The sequence below is a fragment of the Centruroides vittatus genome, unplaced genomic scaffold (assembly GCF_030686945.1).
Source record: "Centruroides vittatus isolate TY-2023 unplaced genomic scaffold, ASM3068694v2 contig_943, whole genome shotgun sequence".
Lineage (NCBI taxonomy): Eukaryota > Metazoa > Arthropoda > Arachnida > Scorpiones > Buthidae > Centruroides > Centruroides vittatus.
This window is the reverse complement of record NW_027122626.1, coordinates 585969-601479: the sequence shown is the minus strand read 5'-3', so window position 1 is coordinate 601479 and position 15511 is coordinate 585969. Positions and strand designations below refer to the sequence as shown.

The window sequence follows — 15511 nt, the reverse complement described above, 5'->3', positions numbered from 1 at the left end:
AAAAAAAAGTCATGTTTGCTGTTTTTTTCAATAGCACTGGTCTGGCAAAAGCAATTAAGCTTGATGAACAGAAGATAGTACCAACTAATTGGTACACTACAGTTTGTCTTCCTAGTATTCTGGAGTCACTGAAAATTTGAGATCAAATTTTGCATCATGATAATCCTTCATCACACACTGCCAAAAAGGCTGTTGATTTCCTTCAAGCTAATTATATAAGAATCATTCAACATCCACCATATTCACCAGATTTAGCATTGTGTGACTTCTGACTATATTTTATTTTTAAAAAATATTTGAGGAGTATTTTGACATTCCAGAAAATGGGCGGTGTCATACTTTTGATCTTTGGAAGGAGGAACTACATAAGTGCATTTTGGCCAGAGGAGAGTACTTGGATCATAAATAAAAAATATTTTGTTTCGGGCCTTATAGTACTCCTGTATTAATAACCTACTCAGACTCAGCTTCTTAATGAATATACTAGATACATCCAATACACCTTATTGCTGAGAACAGATATTTATTATTAATAATTAATAAGTACTCCTGTATTGCAAAACATTCAGAGTCACTCCTGTATTTCTTCCGTTTGAAGAGTATTGAGAATAGAGATAGATTAAAAGAATCAATAATTTAATAATTTCAAAAACTTACCTTTTTAAATTTGAATGAACAACATAGACATCACCATTTCCTTTCAAAATGAAAATAGGCCAAATGATGTCTAATTCGTGATCCTTTATTTCAGAATTTGTTTCAGCTGTTGTCATTGGTGGACCAAAGTCAAAACTCACTGCTGTTTCACCAAGACAAGATGAAAATGATGTTCTTGAATTAGATGTTAAATAGAAACTTGGTTCAACACAACTTAAAGCTATCACTTGGAATGGGATTTGTGGATTAGTAACATCATATATCCTAAAAAAAAATAATTTAATTGACAAAGTTGATATTATGTTTTAAAAATCATTTAAATCTTTACAGTTTTTGGAAATTTATGAAACTACGATTTATCATATCATATGGAATAAATTAATGCTGAACAACAGGAAAATTTTTGTACCTAAATAATGCTTCAATTTTTACTTAAATATTGCACAAATATACAAATTTTTTATTTTTATTAAAAACTATTAGAGTTAATTAATAGTTCTATTTCATAATAAACTGCCTGTTAGCAGTTAGCCTGATAATGCCCGTTCAATACAAATGAAAATGTTTGCTTTCTTCTAGTATCTTCTAGCTAGATATTGGTTATATGTGCAATGAGATAAATTAGCATTGAGAACACTATCAGTTCTCAATGCTAATTTATCTCATGAACATTTCAGCATGGTAAAAAAAAGTTCTTCATTTTACATCATAAAAATTGCAAGAAGATATTTCTTTGCACTTATATGTGCAATGTTTACTGAAAAATTATATATTTCATATTTCTATACAGCTAGTACTCTTGCATACATTTACTGATTTGTTTGGAAAAGGTAAATAACTTCTCAGTGATTAAAAAAATAAAAGGAATACTGATTAATCTAAATACAGTAGAGCGTCGTTAATTGGAACGTCGGTAATTGAAATGTCCGGAAATTGGAACGATTTTCAGTCGGACTGTGTCGTGCTGAATCGAACGTTTTTGATACTAGATTTACTTCTAAAGTATAATTTTCATGTTTTTTATATTCTTTAATATATTTATTTTGTTTGTACAAAATGCAGAAATATTTTTTAACGATACAATAGCCTCGATTATTATTATAAAAATTTTTGTTAGGCTTAAAATCGACGAAAATTCAACATGAAGCGACACGCAACGGAGAAAAATTCAACGGGAAGCGATACGCAACGGAGAAAAATTTGAACATCGGACAGGTTAATATATTTTTTCGTACAAAGTCGGAAATTGAAACAAATGACTAATTGGAACGACCCCAGTCCCCAATTGACGCCAATTTTCAACGCTCTACTGTACTGCAAATTTACATTACTGACACAGAGTATTAAAACTATGAAATACTGTAACAAAAATACAAATCCAATACAGAGAATAAACGAATTACACATTAATGTATCATATTTTTGACAAGACTATGTCTTGTTTATAAAATTGCGCTGCCAGCCTGGCTTACCAGCTTAGAGGTATTAAGGAGTAACTTGTCAGAAGTTGCAATTTGGCACGCATAAAAAAAACCAGACTTGTAGGTACTCGGGATCGAGAATCAAATCAAAATAAAATACAAAATGGCAACACTCTTTCTACAAACAGGCACTAGTGCAAGATTTGTGCATGTGTTGCTCGTTGGGAAGTTGAAAATGCGAACATTGTAAAATCAAATTTTGACAAACAAATTTTTGAAAAAACCCATTTACCTGTCCTGTGTTATTCCTGACATATCTCTGGCCACGACGTGCTGACCTTGACTGATTGACCCAAGATATCTTGTTTCAGCATCAGAACGTTTTTGAAACTAGATGGCACTAGTCGTTATAATTTTATATTAAAACTAACTTCCAAAATATAATTTTTTTTTCTTTTTACATTTCTTAATATATATATTTAGTTTTTTGCAAAACAAAAAAATAATTTTGCACAATACAATAGCCATGATTATTTTTTTCAAAATGGGAAAGTTTCATTAGGCATGGACAAAAATTCAACCTGAGGCGACATGCAACAGAAAGAAATTTCAACATTAGGTTAATTTTAATCGCATGCATCGTGGATGACCTCGTGGCCATGGCTGGTGAAGTTTGAACAATCGTGCTCAAAACCAGCAATACCAAAGAAGATTGTCGAATGAGAACGAGACCTGCCGTGAGTGTTGAAGTGATCCCACTTAGTAGTGAGTCTCTGAGACATAGTCTTGTCCCAAATACGGCTTTGCTGTTTTATTTGTCTCATTTTGAAATAAAAAACCATACAGGTATGTCTGTTTAAATACTACACTATGACACTATGAGAGTGCCACTCCCACCATATTTGCCAGATCTGGCACCCTCGGATTATTACTTGTTTCGGTCTTTACAAAATTTTTTATACAGTAAAACATTTACAGTAGAGAGTCATTAATCGGAACACTGGTAATCGGAATTGCCGGTAATCGGCACGATTTTCAGTCGGACTGTGTCTCGCTGAATCGAACGTTTTTGATACTAAATTTACTTCTAAAGTATAATTTTCATGTTTTTATATTCTTCAATATATTTATTTTGTTTGTACAAAATGCAGAAATAATTTTTAACGATACGATAGCCTCGATTATTATTATAAAAATTTTCGTTAGGCTTAAAATTGACGAAAATTCAACACGAAGCGACGTGCAATGGAGAAAAATTCAACGCAAAGCGACACGCAATAGAGAAAAATTTGAACATCAGACAGGTTAATGTATTTTTTCGTACATAATGGGTAATCGGAACAAATGACTAATCAGAACAACCCAGTCCCCAATTGATTCCGATTTTCGATTCTCTACCGTATTTCTAATGAGGATGTCAAAAATCACTTGAATCAGTTTTTGTAAGCAAAGATCAAAACTTTTATGAACATGGAATCATGCTACTACTAGAAAGATGGCAACAGGTATTTGACCAAAATGGTCAAGATATAATTCAATAAAATATTTAATTATAAGAAACGTTTTTTTTATAGAAAAACAAACAATTTCTGAACAAACCCAATATTTAATGTGAGCAAGCATCCTATAGACATATGGAGACGTAACTTCCAGTTAGGCAAAGTCCAACTCAAAGCAGGCTCTCTGTGCCATGGAGAGCATGCTTTGAGTTGGACTTTGCCTAACCAGAAGTTACTTCTCCATATGTCTGTGGAATGCTATATTTTTCTTAATAATTTTGCATCTTCCCAACATGAGGGACACTCTGGGCTGGCTTGCATATTGGGTTAAGGCAGGGTTATAAGTTTTCTTTAAAGATGTCATATTTATTCAAATTTGTATTCTATCTGAGAATGGTCTTTAAAAAATTACCAAAAACACTCATAATTAATGTAAATCTTTGTCCGATGGCGATAATTATGGTTAATTATTTGAAGACAAAGTCCTTCCCAAAATAAGGAACCACCATTTATTGTGTTCTGGACATTACATTTTTGGCGACTGACCTTTCCTTTGAGGCTACTGGCCGCCAAACATTCCTTTAAAAACACAAATATAAAGTAATTAAAAATATAAACATTTTTAAAAAGCAGTTACTGGTGATATACGGACGTCTTCTATTCTTCCATCATACCTTCTTGGGGTCGTTTCGGCTTTTATCTACAACGAAATAGGCGCTGGTAAAATGTAGATGAGAAAAGCTACCCCCTGGTGACGATACTTTAGAAATATTTTTGTAAATCTTCGTCCGATGGCGATAATTATGATTAATTATTTGAAGACAAAGTCCTTCCCAAAATAAGGAACCACCATTTATATTTTATGTTTATATTTTTAATTACTTCATATTTGTGTTTTCTAAAGGAATGTTTGGCGGCCAGTAGCCTCAAAGGAAAGGTCAGTCGCCAAAAATGTAATGTCCAGAACACAATAAATGGTGGTTCCTTATTTTGGGAAGGACTTTGTCTTCAAATAATTAACTCATAATTAAATTTATTTTGCTGTTTTTAAAGGTTTTATGAGTATCTCAAAATTTTATCTATTGTCATAGATAATGAGTAGAACATAGTTTCTGTATTTGGGAAGGGAATTCTTTAGAACACTTTTCCTGCTTAATTCATTCTCTTCATTTAATTATAAAATATAAACTTCTCAACAAATAGATGATAAAAGATCTTGCAGAAAAATTTTGCATCATCACAGTCACTTCAAACATTTGATGAAAACAGTAAAAGAACTGAAAACAGCCTAAGTCCAGTTAAATATTAAATAATATAAGCTACCCAAAACAAATTTACCAGATGGAAATTCATTATATATGATGAAGTGACTTCTGGAACAGGAGCAAGCACTAACTTTAGCTGTTCTAATTTCAACTTCAATATAGATTTAACACCACTAGAATTGGATGTTATCAAGCAATTGATAGCTATTCTTGATATGATTGACAGAGCAATATTTGTCACTAGTGGAAGTACAATAATATTTCTGAAGTCGTAACTCTTGTTCATGGCATCATTAATGTGCTAGAAACTACAAATTTTCTGCACAATGACTTGCAAAGTGTCATCAATTATTTGCTTTTTTTTTTTTTTCCATCAAAAAGTGATAGCAATTTCACTTACAATAGTTCTCTACACTGGAGTGTAAATATAGAAGCTGATGTAAAGCATCAACACCAAGTTCTGGAATATGAACTCAGAATATCCCAAAAGAAATTTAAAGGTACTTAGAAGAAAGTTTGCTTCTACCAAGTAAAAATATTTTTGATTACTAGAAAAAGTCTGTAAATATTATTTTTGTATTATTTAATCATGCCACCATTAACAGAGTGACTCCTTTAGTATCTCTCTTTAATTTGCAACAAGAATAGAAGCACACTAGATCCTGAACATGTTCAATGCTTATTTTCGTAAATAAAAATCTGCAGTAGTTGAGAATAATAACAATTATTATTATTAAACTATTGTAGTTAAGATAAGAGTACAGTACCCATAATAAAAGCTAATGTAAAACTGTCAAAATAAAAAATTTTAAGTTTCAGTTTTTAAAATTTATTAAATTGTAAATAAAAAAGCACTTTGTCTATCAATATTAAAGAATTACTTAATATATATTAAAATAATTAAAAAACTTCACTAGTACTTTTGTTAGTTTTCATCATATCTGTCGTTCTCAAGTGAAGAGTTCAAACATTGAATGATACATTACAAAATGAAAGCAATTGAAATCAAATACAAAATGAATTCTTAAATTCAATTACAAATTTGAATAAATAGAAAAACTGAACAAACATTTAAGTTTACTAACTCATTTATTTTTCTATTTATTATAACTTTTTGATGTTGAGTACCCAAATATCTAATTTAGTAAACAGTTTTTCTTTTTACTTTATTAATTTAATTAATATATTAAAATAAATAAAATAATAAATATAAAATTAAACTATTAATTAAGTTATATAAGATAATTAAGTTCATTAAGTAATAAATGAATAAATGTCCAAGCTAGAACTGAGATAAATCATCAAATATCATAAATATTTTTCCAGTCAAGCAATTATTTATTGTGACATTGTCACAATGCCGAGCTGCAATTTTTAATCATATCTTTAATTTATTTAATTTAAAATATATTTTCTCCATCTCAAATTAGCAGTGACTTGCCCCTGTACATCATACTTTTCCTTTAACAATAGAGTCATGCTAGTCATCTATCTAATGCCTTTCAGGAAAAAATTTTTGAATTGAAACAACACGACTTCTGGTTTGCATCGAAAGTTCATATATAGTTAAGTGGGATCTCCTTCCTCTAAGGTTTCCATATCTGGTCTTGTCTTTCTCTAAATAACTCCTCTCTCAAGATTAAAGAAAGACAGACAGACGAAAGAACGAATGACAGTGGGAATTTATAGGTCTGTAATTTTTTCAAATTGCAGCCAAAAAATGTTTTATTGTAAAAACAAACATTTTTGGCTTATTTAGGATGCCTTCTTCACATTTAGTTGTTGGAACTAATTTTACAAGATTCTAAAATGGAATGCATCAAGTGATGTAAAAGTCTAACAGCTGGAATTTAGATAAATTATAAACAACATACCATGCACACACATTTTCAGCAAATAATATGTATTTGAAATAAATACAAAATAAAACATTTTCAGTCTCTTTTAAGAACCTGCATCAAGTGTTGAACTTTGAAGGACATTAGAGATTCTAATTTTAGAACATTTTACAATTGTTTTCCTTTTGACATCAAATTGTTTTTTAATGTTTAACACATATATGTTACATTTTTCATATAGTCTACAAATTATTTTTATAAAATAAAAATTTAAACAAATAAAATTATTATGAAAAGAAGATATGTACACATAGTACAAAAACTTATTTATCTATAGTATCATCTTGTTGTAAAATCAGTTTTCTGCTTCCCTTTAGAGGGTTATCAACCATTGAGTGCCATGTGGCAAATATTCTTTCACAGGCTTTACTATTTATGCATTTTCCATCAATTGATGCCTCCAAGGATCTTAGTTTTTGAATGTCAAAGACTTTCCTTACGTGTTTGCCTTATTCCAGATGATTGACACCCAAGCTAACATGCATATTGGACGAGAGTTGTTACTAGTTCATTATTAGAGATGTCCTATAGATATTCTTTAATTCTGTATGTCCATGATCTCTTAGTAGAGCCTATGTATGTAAGATCTCTTTTAAATCTATTGTCTATTATGAAGACAGAAAATACCCCTGGGGCTTTATTCCTGTTGATCTTATCTTTGGCATTAGATAATAAGTGAAAGATGATTAGATTGTGCCAATATGTTAGCCTTGCATTAATGTATTTGGCTAACTTTTATAAGTGGTTTGCAGTCTTGGATCAAAGTGCACTATAAGGCATTTTTGTTCCAGCACCTGAGGTTGTCTCTCTTCTTCCTTGTTGTTAATAGGGTGGGTGTTGTTCTTAAATTCAATTTTTCAAGCTAATGATGGAATGAGTTTACTATATTCATGCTTTATTGCTGCACTATTAATGCATTCCAATCCTATTTTATTATCTTTAGCATCGGAGCAATGTGTTGAAGCTTTACTAACTAATGCTCTAAACCCAGCCAGCTTATAACAGTATTTTTTGAAATCATATTTGGAATGATATGCATTCCAAAATAGAACACTACTAGCACTGGAAAGAGTCAATTATAGAATGTTCTATTGGAAGACAGTCCTAGAAGTAAACTAAAAATGTTAGTAACATAATAGTTTTCAAACCATGTGCAAAGTGTAATAAGGTTCGTAAGTTTTATTTATAATTAATGCTTTGTTGTTAGAAGATTACTTTAATCAAATAATAGAATTTAAACTATTGAGAGTCACAGCAGTGATTCTGCACCAAGTGATAAGGATCCCAATTCACTATATATACAAGAATAAGAGCTACTGATTTTTGGGAGTCAATTTCTCCACCCCAAAAACCTACAGAAAGTCTAAATACTTTGTTTGAAAGATACTTGTTTTCTTTGGTAGTGGGAAAAATTTCAGGTTTTCTATAAAGGATTGCAGAAATAAGCAATTAAAAAGTGCAAAAATCACCAAAAATGCTATATTTTCTTATTCTTTTTTTCAACTGTTCAGGGTGTGATTATTTCTTTATCATAAGACATTATTATTTATTATTTAAAAAATCAAATTTATAAATTTACATTTATGACCAATCTTCCATCCCAACTGAGTTATAATAATCTTTAATTTGAGTATATTGTTAATGAACTAGTTTAAAGATTAAAATAAAATATAAAATTAATTACAGTTGAACAGAACATTTTAAACTTTTTCTTAGACTAATAATTTTCAAAGAAACATACATTCTGTCACAACAAAGAGATAAAATACTTACTTTAACAGAGTTTAAAATAGAACAAAAATATATATAATTACTTTTAGGCTAGTTGCCCATTTTCAAATATAGACATGTAAATGATTAGAACATGGAACACTGTTGTCATAGTAATCACGGGAAATTAAATCAAAAATAACTATTCAATTTTGAAATTTTTTAAAAATTTTATTTTATTGAATTACCATGGCAACAGTGTTCTATATTCTAATCTTGTATGTATCTATGATTTCTAAGTCTGCTATCTCTGTTCCTAGTACTACAATTTCAATTATAAAAATTCTTTTTTAATTTATTTCGATACAGATTATAAATTACTATAAATAGTTTCATTATAACAAATTTTATTTTGAATTAATGCATACAAAGTAAAAATTTAAACATAAAACAAACAAAAAATAGCTATTTATTTATTATTAATTACATATAATAAAAATATATGAAAATTAACATGTATCAAATACAAACAAAATGTTTACATTTAACTAATGAATAGTCTAAGAATAAAAATAATTATTTATCCATCATTTTTTCATTTGCTGCCCAACAAGACAACATGGTCTCATGGAATAGAACATCTATAAGTAAACTGATCTTCAAACCAATGATAGCTAAGTACAGTCAAACCTGTTTTTATGCGCTCTTTTTATGTGCGATTTTTATTTGTGCGATTTTTTTAATGCGAATTTTTAATTTGTGCGGGTTTTTTTTGTGCGGTATAGTTGGCGACTAGTCTCGTGCGATTCGTCATGTCTTACGTTGACTTATTATAGCTAAATAAACTTATTATAGCATAAATGCACTTATTATAGTAATATTATTGCATGAATATGCGAAAAATGAAATAATTTACTTTTTAAGTCAACAAAACACCACCTGGACAAAACTATGTAAAACAGACGATAGACCAGATGATGCAGTCAAGTGCTGACATCTGTTGTCAATAAATTCTATTTCGTACGGTTTTGAGTTATTTTCTATGTGAGACTTTTTTTATGCGGTCCCTGTTGACCGCATAAAAAAATTTTTTTTTTAATTGTGTTGCGAAAACTATTATTTACAGCCATTCGTGAAGTTTCGTGAGATTTTTTTTAATGCGTTTTTTTTAATGCGGTCCCTATCCCCCGCATAAAAACAGGTTTGACTGTACTCCAAATTAATTCATTATAATTATTTGACTTTATGTTATAAGATTTTAAAAATAACTTTTTTAGAATAATATTGAAATTAATGTGATGATTGTATAATTATAATAATTTTGAATACATAACCAATATTGTAGAAATACAAAAGTATGTATATTTTAAATTTAAATAAACCTAGTGTTCTGTACTTCATTTACAAAACATTCAATTAGTTATTCAAAAGTACTGTTCAAAATATTCATTTCTTAATATATATACATTGTTAAATATCATGATATGGACTTTTAATATGCAATCCAGTTTTTAAATAACAACTAGAAGATTGTTCTAGATTGTCGTAACAACTTCTGGTAATGGAAAATACTTTTGAAGTACATACTACAATATGTGAGAGGCAGATGTTGATCCGCAAGTAAAATTTCTTCTTGCCTACATGAGGGTCACCTAAAAACCCACAATCCACCAGCTTTTTTCTGTAAAGTGGTCACTTTAATAGGTTACATTTTAGGAAAACCAGATGTAACAGTGGTCACATTACACAATAAATAGGTGGTCACTATACAGAGAAAAAGTATCCTTAAAATCTATTGAATATATTTCAGGCCAAATAAAATTGGTCACTATAGGAAAATGGACACATTATAGAGGTGGTCACATTGGCAGGTTCCACTGTATAATTGATAACAAATTGACGTTTTGTACATTTTCAGCAATTCTGTCAATGTAAATGAAATGCAAATGTTTTCAACCTCAAATTTGAAAAATTCAAAGTTTTGAAACTCCAAATTTTTCAAAAATTGTTCAAAATTACAAAGGTTCAGCTAAAAAAAAAATATAAAGAAGAGAATGTTCTATAGAAGCTTGATGCTGGTCCCTGAATGAGACTGAAAACATTTGTTTCATTTACATTGAAGGAATTGCTGGAAATGTATGAAAGGCCAGTTTGTTATCAATTATACAAAATACAAAGATATAATTATACATAAAAATATGAAGACAATTTAGAAAGTCATTAACAACAAAACTAGACATAAATAAATAGTGCATGAATAAGAGTTTTAACTTATTTTTTTATTAAGTTCAAATAACGCAAAATAAAAGAATAAACTCACCTTAAACAATTATCACTGCTCAATATTGTCAAATGACAATCTGATTCACTACCTGGATGCCAAACAACAGAGGATACATTCACTTTGCTATTGGACACAAAAAAAATTTCTGCAATATTCCATGATCTGCAAATAAATATATTTTATAATTATGAAAACATACATAACTTGGTACTACAGTAGTAATATATCAGAAAAATAAAACTATGTACTTGTCTTACAAAATCAGAAATTATTATGAAAAGTAATTTTACTTTTTGATTTATTACAGTTGTTATAATTTTTTTAAAAATTATAGAATTCTTTTATATGATTTACTCCATTTTAAAAGCTGACAGATTATGTATCAGTAAAATTATATCAGTATGTACAGTACGAACAAATTATAACCCCTGAACAGAAGTATGTAATATTTTGTAATTGAAAAAGAAAAATTATTTTGATCCTGAAATAATCAAACTCACAAAAATATTATTGAACTTTTAATAATTGGCAAATATAAAAGGCATATTTAGAGTATTTACCAAACTATAAAGACATTTACATAAATTACAAAATTATGGTATTTTAAACAAAGTAAGAGGAACAAGAGTATGAAATATTTTGATGATTATTATAATAAAAATTATTAGATTTTAACATGCTAAAATGAATAATACTCTTGTAAATAAATTTTATGACATCATTATAGTGAAGAATAAAATCGAAGTGAACATGATAATGAAGTGAATGATGGCACTCAGTAGTGAATTAAGTGAAGGTAAAAAACATTTAATAATTTTGATGCATCAAAAAAGAAAATTACAAAGGATAATAACAAAAACATTACAATGCTCTTGAGGAACAGTTTTGAAAATAATTTCAAAATTTAAACATTTGGAACTAAGAAAAATTAGCAACAAATTGGAAGACCAAGAGCTACAGCCAAGAGAGATGATCATAATTTAATTAAAACTTTTAAGGAAAACAGATTTTTATCATCAAGCAGCGTTAATTCAAAATGGGGATAGACAGGTTTTAACATACCAGATATTATGGTGGGAAGGATGCCAGCAGAAAAAGGTTATCACTCAAGAAAAGTCAAAATAAAGCTCTACATGTCAAAAAAACAAAAGAAAAATCATTTAAAATGGGCCAAAACTCATAAAGACTGGAGTGTTAATGACTGATGCCATTCATTAACACTCCAGTCTTCATGAGTTTTGTCAGCAACAAGTTATGTTCACAGATGAATCAAAAATATGTATTGGCTATGATAATGATGATGGCACATCAGTATACAGATCAGATGAAAAATTCCATCCTGACTTTAAATTCATCACAAAAATTTCCTAATTATAATGATGTGGGTTGTATAACTGGCAAGGGGTGGTAAAATGGCAATCCTTGATAGCACATCTAGTGCTGATGATTACTTGGTGGATTTATTAGAATCTTTTGTTAAAACATCAGAAGATCACTTTGGTGATAAGGATTTTATCTACCAGGATGACAATGCATCATGCCGTAGGGCTACTCTAATTAAGCAATAGTTTCAAGAACATAGCACTTGCTCTAACTGCTCTCTTAGTCAATGAAAACCATTTATACATGGTTTTCGTTGACCTGGTAAAAGTCTATGATAAAATTCCAAGATGTGATTTGCTGCACATTAAGGAGTAAAGAGGTGAAAGAGGAATATATTAAGGTCATTGACAATATGTATAAAGGGTCCACAACAAGAGTAAGGAGCTCTGACAAATAAAAATGAATAACGAACCTACTGGAACTGGTATAATAAAGAGAAAACAACACCTTTCTTAAATTCCAGCAAAAGTTTAACTATATAAAAACGTTTTCAACTGATTTCATCAGTCTTCTTCAGTTACTCAAACAAAAAAACAAAAATTTTTTGTTTTTTTGTTCGAGTAACTGAAGAAGACTGATGAAATCAGTTGAAAACGTTTTTATATAGTTAAACTTTTGCTGGAATTTAAGAAAGGTGTTGTTTTCTCTTTAGTAAGGAGCTCATATGGGGGTGATCAAGTTTCACATAAACATTGATTTGCACTGGGACTCAGCTCTGAGTTTTTACCTGTTTGTCTTGATTATGGGGATGTGTTGACAGAAGACTTATAAGATGAAATACCTTAGTGTTTGCTGTTTGCAGATGATATTGAGCTTACTGGTGTGGACAAGGACAAATTACAATGTAAACTGGAAAAGAGGATGAAACTACTGGAAGGAGAAAACTTAAAGTTTAGTAGAAAGAAAATGGAATATATGAAATGTGCTTTTGGAGAAGGTGCTTCTGAGAATGAAGTTTATGTGAAAATTGAAAGAGTGAGAGTGAAAGATTCAGATATTTGGGTCAGTATGTTAGCAAGATGGGAAGATTGATAAAGATATAACAAACAGAGTCACAACTAATTGGACTAAATGGAGAGAGGCTAATGGAGAATTTTGTGACATAAGAATGCCTCCAAGATAAAAAAAGAAAAAAATTTATAAATTAATTGTTAGATCTACAATGTAGTATGGTTCAGAGTGCTGGGCTGTGAAGAAAGTGCAGGTACAGAAAATGCATGTTGCAGAAATGTGAATGCTGAGATGGACAAGTTTGTGTCACAAAGAAAGGTAAGATAAGAAATAGTTATATCAGGGAAAGCTTGGGTATCACGGAGATAAAAGAAAAATTGAGGAAAAACTTGACTGAGGTGGTTTAAATATATGTAAGACCAACTAGAAATAGCCCCAGTATGAAGAGTCCAGGGAATGTCAGTGGAAAGGACAAGAAGGAGAAAAAGATCTAAAAAGACCTAGAATGAGACCCTTAAACATGATACAGGAGTGCAGCATCTCTGTGGAAGTTGCTTTGGACAGGACAGAATGGAAGAGAAAGACTCAAAGTACTGATCCCATATAGTTGGGAAAAGGTCAAGAAGAAGAATGATCAACTGAAACCACATGTTTAAATTGCTCTACAATCAGAGTCAAACCCATCTTTGCTTACTAGAAAAAAATCTATTCTACTCAAAAAGGAATATTTATAATAATATCACTTTTTATTGCTTATGTCGAAAAGTGTGAAAGCAACCCTTTATTGTCAATAGGGTTATTTCTTTGGGAATGTAAAGGTAATTTACAGTTTGGTTTAACAAATTCTGGTAACATTTTTGTTCTCTTTATCACCGGAAAATTAACATCATGACAATGGAGTTTTTCCAGGAAAACTTCAAAATTCACTTGATGAGAGTTTGCTTTATCAGTGGTTCATTTAAGATGAGTCAACTCTATTGCCAAAAAATATGAAATACTGACTAATGCAAGAAACTAGCAGAAAATTAATTTGATTTTTTTCTGATTTTGTTCTAAAGACAAATGTTTTAAGATTTTTCTGTTTATTATCAGTAAAATAAATTTAATCATTTTAAAAAACTAATTTTCCCTCTTTTGATTATCCATAGAATCTAGATCTATTTCTCATAAAGGTATTGCCTTATAAAGTAGATTAATATAAACTAATTGTTGTAAATATTTAAAAGTTTACTTTTTTCAATTTGCTATAAAAAATAATTAATTAACATTTAGTATTTTTTTCATACTTCAATTTGAAATGCATGAGATCAATTTTTATGTAAAATGGACTATATGTATATTGACATTAACATTTTTGACAATTTAAAGCTGGTCGACTAGCTAGCATTTTGGGATGAATTTTTACTTTGTGAATGAGCTGCATGTGAATCCGAAGCTGATCTAGATCTTTTATATAACCATCACAGATTTCACAGATAACAAATCTACTCCCTGCTAAAATGTTACTGAGAGGTGTATTAGCTTTTGCCCCTTGAGGTGGATATGGACCTTGCAATCTTAGAAGTTGAGAACCACCAAGTGAAATCTGATGGACAGAAACAACTGCTTTAGGACCAGCTGGAATACTGGAATTTTCTGTTCCTCCTGATGCAATATTATGGAATAATGCAACAGCTTGTGATCCAGAATTTGTAGGTGTTACAGTTGTACCAACTGACGTTAACCAACCAGGTAATTGAGAATTTAAAGATTTTTTATCCAAATATGGTACTACTTGACCAGATGCATTGACAACATGATAAATTTGACGAGAAGGAACAGAAACAGAAATGGAGCTTTGAGGAGGATGACTATATGTATAAAAATTATATTATTGATTAATCTTCATTAAAAAAAAAAATCTTCATTTCAACATACAAATTCATTAACAGTAATAAGATAAGAAAATTATATTTTAGTTCATACAGAAAAATATACTATTTTTATTTTTTCTAATTTCTTTGTATAAATCTGTTCTGTAGGCAATAGTTTGCATACTAATGCAATAATTAATATTATATTAATTAATTACACTGTATTTTGATTAAATTCAATTTAACTGAATGACAGAAAAGTATTATGCTTTTATATTTATTTCATAATAATTAGTAATGAAGTTATTTAAGCAGATTGCATTATAAGAAAGTAAAAAACGATATTTTCTCCATAGAAAGTAAAAAAAAAAAAAAAATAGTACAATTTTAAAATGACTGAAGGCATCCAAGATTTATTTTAAATTAAATATTTTTTAGAATAAAACATTCCATTATCAGATCCATCATTTAAATGAGTTGTTTGAAATTTCCAAATGCCTAAAGGCTTTCAAATATCTCTTCAACATTTTTGTTCCAAATCTGCAAGATCTGTCAAGTGTGATGATGAGATAAATTAGTCACAATTGCAA

General features: G+C 29.5%; 1 protein-coding gene across 1 annotated transcript in view; it reads right to left on the bottom strand.

Moving 5' to 3' along the window:
* The window catches only part of mbo (Nuclear pore complex protein Nup88), a 128353-nt gene that overhangs the window by 62106 nt on the left and 50736 nt on the right, over positions 1–15511 (bottom strand). Inside the window, exons 3-4 of the mRNA XM_067282205.1 lie at positions 10771–10896; positions 658–921 (exon numbers count right to left, since the gene is read on the bottom strand). Of these exons, the coding sequence (XP_067138306.1) occupies positions 658–921; positions 10771–10896 (390 nt within the window). The remainder of the gene's footprint in view (positions 1–657; positions 922–10770; positions 10897–15511) is intronic.